The 4,952-nt window shown below is 41.1% G+C and overlaps 1 protein-coding gene across 1 annotated transcript in view; it reads left to right on the top strand.

Annotated features, from left to right (window-relative positions):
- The first annotated feature begins 272 nt into the window (after positions 1–272).
- LOC144974236 (uncharacterized) overlaps positions 273–4,952 on the top strand; it is a 4,868-nt gene continuing 188 nt past the window's right edge. Inside the window, exons 1-2 of the mRNA XM_078917153.1 lie at positions 273–613; positions 4,479–4,952. The exon at positions 4,479–4,952 is cut by the window's right edge and continues 188 nt beyond it. Of these exons, the coding sequence (XP_078773279.1) occupies positions 532–613; positions 4,479–4,952 (556 nt within the window). The 5' untranslated portion in view covers positions 273–531. The remainder of the gene's footprint in view (positions 614–4,478) is intronic.

Raw genomic sequence — 4,952 nt, forward strand, 5'->3', positions numbered from 1 at the left:
CTGCGCTCTGTATCCAGTGGTATAATAGTTGCCAATTTGGCGTGTTTTGTGCCTAATTCCAACAAGTTGACGTTTTGAAAACCATTTTGGCAATTTAGAAATTGGTTTAATACTTTTTTCAATTAAATAAATTTCACTTATTTTATCGACGAATTATCATTATTTTCATAAAATATACAAAAAATTTACCTAAAACACTGGCAAGACGAAGTATTTTTTAAAATTTTATTATAACAAGACACAAGGCGGAGGGATACAAAAATTAAGATGTATTTTCACTTTGATGTGCAATTTACTATTAAAAAGTGATGACTGAAAAAGACTGGCAACTTTTCATGGTATCTAATTTAGGTCTAGCATTTCGCTGTGACCTTTAACACAATTTTTGTCAAATTAATCTAATCATTCTTGATCACCATAGTAGGCTGGATACCATATAACACTTGCTCTCTCTGTCATTTTTGAAAGTCGTGCTTTTGAAATAATTTCCGACGCAGTTCTGTCTATTCGTTTATTATTCCACATCTGAGAATGGCAAACAAAATAGCAATTCTAACATGTTTGATGTTTATCATTGTCTTGGAACAAACTTGTGTCCATGCAGAAGAAGATTGTGAGTATTACGTTATTTTTATTTCTTTCTTGAAAAATAATTTTAAATCATCGATATTTTAAAATCTTACCACTGAGTCAACTGGGGAAACTTGTCCCCCACTGATAAGTGTACATAATATTTGTAATATCGGTGCGTGTGTTATGACACTCACTTTCGGATCGGATCGTCCTGAGTTCGAGCCTCGCTCGGCGCATATTTGAATCCTTGGGAAAGGCTCTTTACTTTCATTCTCTCACCGTTCCCAAGTTTAAAATGAGTACCTGGCCTTTAAATGTGTTGTATCTGTCCGAAAAATTGTAATATCGCCTAAAAGGCGTCATGTCACGTCCTACATGTTAAGTGTTGCTGTTGGTCAGAGTCCCTTGTAAAGCGCGTTGAGCACGTTTAGTGGATATTGCGATCAATTTAAAATATTCAAAATCTCTAGTTAGTCTGATAACCAAACTACCCTGTGTCGTGTCCGTGGTCTCTCAACAGAGAGGGTGCAAGAATACCCCAAGGTCAAGCCCGTCGCCCCTTGTGGATCGCAGCCTTGACGCATTCAAACGCTGGTGGGAGCGCTTAGGCGCATACCTCGCGGCAAAGGACAACCGGTGGACTATCACGTGACCATCCGGAAGGCCAGCCGATTTGCGGGCGCCCCAGTACGACCTGACGTTGTAAGCATAAAACAGAATGGCGATCCAACCCGGTGACACAATGGCCTCCAACACCCTGGAATCCCCACTACTATTGCATCATGATCAAGTCCACATACGAAACTCAATGGCGAAGCGGTCGGCTTAATTTCACTTCTAAATAGTCAAGTTAAAAAAGAATGAAATTTGAGATAGGTTGCTGGATACATTTTTAAAAATATCTGACCATAACTTCATAAAAAATCACCCGATTCACTTCAAAAAACAGATTAGAATGGTCTGGTGAGCATATTCTTTCAGAAAATGCAAAACAACAAAATTGCAAATCCAAAATTTTCACCTTCCGACTGATTATGTTATGCACAGACATATAATATTGTCCCTCAATATCGAGAATCGGAGTATTACCAAAAATGAGCTGTTATCAATGCTACTAGTCGTCCATAGCGTTGACATTCATCTACTACAGGAGACCCATCGTTACTCAGGCGCGCAATCTTCTTGATTCCAGATCCCAGGCTATACGATAGTCCAGCGAAGGGACACTTCGAGGCTCAAAAGAGGTATTAGCGTTTACGCTAAAGAGCCTTCGAGGGTAAGGGCCATAGAGAGTGTTACGGACAGCAACGAGGTGAATCTACAAGCCACTTAAAAAGACTAAACTACACTACCGGTCCCGGTGGTTAGCCACCGTTCCATCTGTCTGCGTGAGGCTAACGAGATTCCAATGAAGCAGGTAGACAACGAGGCTAGGGGAGGTGGACACAAGTGGAGAATAAACCTGGGACTGGGACTATGGAGGTGGATGACTGTAGGGAGTGAACCGGGGAGTATGGCAGGTGGACAAAATTAGGGAGTGAACCGGGGACTGTGGGAGGTGAACACCAGTGGGGTTTTAACCCGGGACTAGAGCAAGGTAGACACAAGTGGAGAGTAAGCCTAGAACTAGGGAAGGTGGACTCCCGTGAGGAATAAACCTGGAGCTATGGGAGGTGGATACCAGTAGGGAGTGAACCCGGAGTATGGGAGGTGGACACAATTGGGGAGTGAACTAAAATCCACCAAAATCTACCGAAATCTACTGAAAACCACTCCAATGGGGAATGAACCAGACACAATAAGAGGTAGGACGCAATGGAGATTGAGCGAAAGACTATGGGAGGTGGGCGCCAGTGGGGGTAGAACCAGAGACTGTGGGAGATGGGCAGCAGTGGGGATTGAATCAGAGACAATGTGATGTGGGCACCAGTGAAGATTGAACAAGAGACTATGGGATATGGGCACTAGTGAATATTGAACCAGAGACTATGGGAGGTGGGCATCAGTGTGGAGTGAACCAGATAATATTGGAGGTGACCTCAAATGGGGAGTGAACCAGAGACGGTGGGAGTTTGACACCAATGCGGATTGAAATTTGAACTAGAGGAGGTGGGCAAATGGGTAGTATTCCTGAGACTATGGAAGATGGACATCAATGGGGAACCGAGACTCAGAGATGTGAATACCAATAGAGAGCTAATGAATCCAGGGCTATAGAAAGTGGGCACCTGTCCCAGGACAGGTGAACACAAGTGTGAAGTAAAGATAGGACTGTGAGATGTGGACATGTCTGAGGAGTGAACACATGGATGAGGATGATGACACCGAGAGTGAAGAGTGAAGCCGAGACTAACTGGAGTTGTCACGAGTGAGTAGTTGACCTTGACACCGAGAGTGAAGAGTGAAGCTGAGACTAACTGGAGTTGTCACGAGTGAGTAGTGGACCTGGGACAATTTGTCTATATCCTGTAAATTTAGACCATCAACTTTCATAGACTTGGGCTCACTCCACACTGGTGCCCGTCGGAACTAAACTAAGGAATATTTTTCACTGGTGTCCATATCTCATTTTCCCCGGGCATATACTCCATTGGCTTCTATTATAGTCCTGGATTTGCTCCCTACCAGTGTCCACCAATTTGTGGGTGTTCCGGTTCACTCCCCACTGATGCCCACCACCGATAGTTTCTGGTTCTCTCACTATTGGTTCCTACCTCTCCTAGTCCCGGAATCAATCCCCACTGCTGACCATCTCCTACAGTCCCAGGTTCACTTCCCAAGGGTGTTAACCTCGGGTAGACTCCGGATCACTTCCATTGGTGTCAAATTCCCCTAGTCCCCGGTTCATTCCCCACTGAGATCCACCTGCCACAGTCTCAAGTTCAATCCCCGATTGTGTCCACCTCCTATACTCCCGGGTTCACTCCCTACTCGTAGCCACCTTCCACATTCCCACGTTTATCCCCTACTTGTGTCCACCTCCCCTAGTCCAGGGTTCAATCCCCAGTGGCATTGTGAGAAAACTGTTTGGTCAATTACCATCGGTATTCAAAATTCGTAACGTCACTCAAAAGAGAAGTCCGCATGCACAAATCCGGCCACCACATTTTATAACTGTGGAGGAATTTGTAATGTTCAGTGGGCACGGAACTTGGAAGGGACTATAGATCGTAATACTCAAGTATATTTTGACGTTTGATTTTCAATTATATTTATTTCAAGTATAGTTTATAGTACGCAATTCTAGCATATCCACACACACAAAAATGATGACGTAATTTTAGATTTCTTTTGAGACAATCAAATAACAACAATTTTATACGCAACAAAATGATGTAATTTTAGATCTGTCTCGATGCTATCAAGTAATGATAATATTTTAAATCTATTCTTTTAATAATAGGGTTGGGGATCAACATTGCCCAGTAAAGCCACTGTTACATTTTTATAATCGAGCACAGAATTACTGGCAAATCTAACAATACAATATAGAAGTATAAGAAGGTTAATTGATAACAGCCTGTTCCTAGCGCCTTTATGCCTTTGCAACTATTGCGGATTCTCCACTAGTAATAGTAATAATAATATAATAATAATAAATAATAATAATAATAATAATAATAATAATAATAATAATAATAATAATAATAATAATAATAATAATAATAATAATAATAATAATAATAATAATAATAATAAATAATAATAATAATAATAATAATAATAATAATAATAATAATAATAATAATAATAATGATATTGATGATGATGATGATGATGATGATGATGATGATGATGATGATGATGATGATGATGATGATGATGATGATGATGATGATGATGGCTGTGGTTATCGTTACAATCATTATGACAATAAAAAATGTTCATATATTTCTATCTTTTAGTAATGAGTTGGCAAAGAAATTCTCTTCTGGAAATATGCAAGAATCTTACCGAATCATGTCCCAGGGATGCAGGCTTGGAAGAGTTAACCATCTCTGATGTGTTCCTTATAATATCTATGAAAGACTGGACCCAGCTCGATCATTTCTGTTCTGGACTTGCGGGGTACTGGGAAATAACGCAGTGTATGGGAATCTGCGCCAAAGAATTTGGATCGTCCAAATATGGCTACTTGTACAGCATGTGCATAGAGTCAACAATTCTCCAATGGGAAGATCAATGTTGGAATGAGGGATTTCCCGAAATGGCAGAGAGGTGTTATAACTATCACTATCCCCAGCATCGCCTCGAAGGTCATTTCTACCCAACACCAATACGAGTTTACGACCGTCACACAATCGCTAGAGACTGTATGCCAGAGATAACAGATGCCCACTGTCTGTACCACACAAGCAACACCATACTTCAACTGATGC

The sequence above is a fragment of the Berghia stephanieae genome, chromosome 5 (assembly GCF_034508935.2).
Source record: "Berghia stephanieae isolate SIO BIC M18660-M18661 chromosome 5, UCSD_Bste_1.3, whole genome shotgun sequence".
Lineage (NCBI taxonomy): Eukaryota > Metazoa > Mollusca > Gastropoda > Nudibranchia > Aeolidiidae > Berghia > Berghia stephanieae.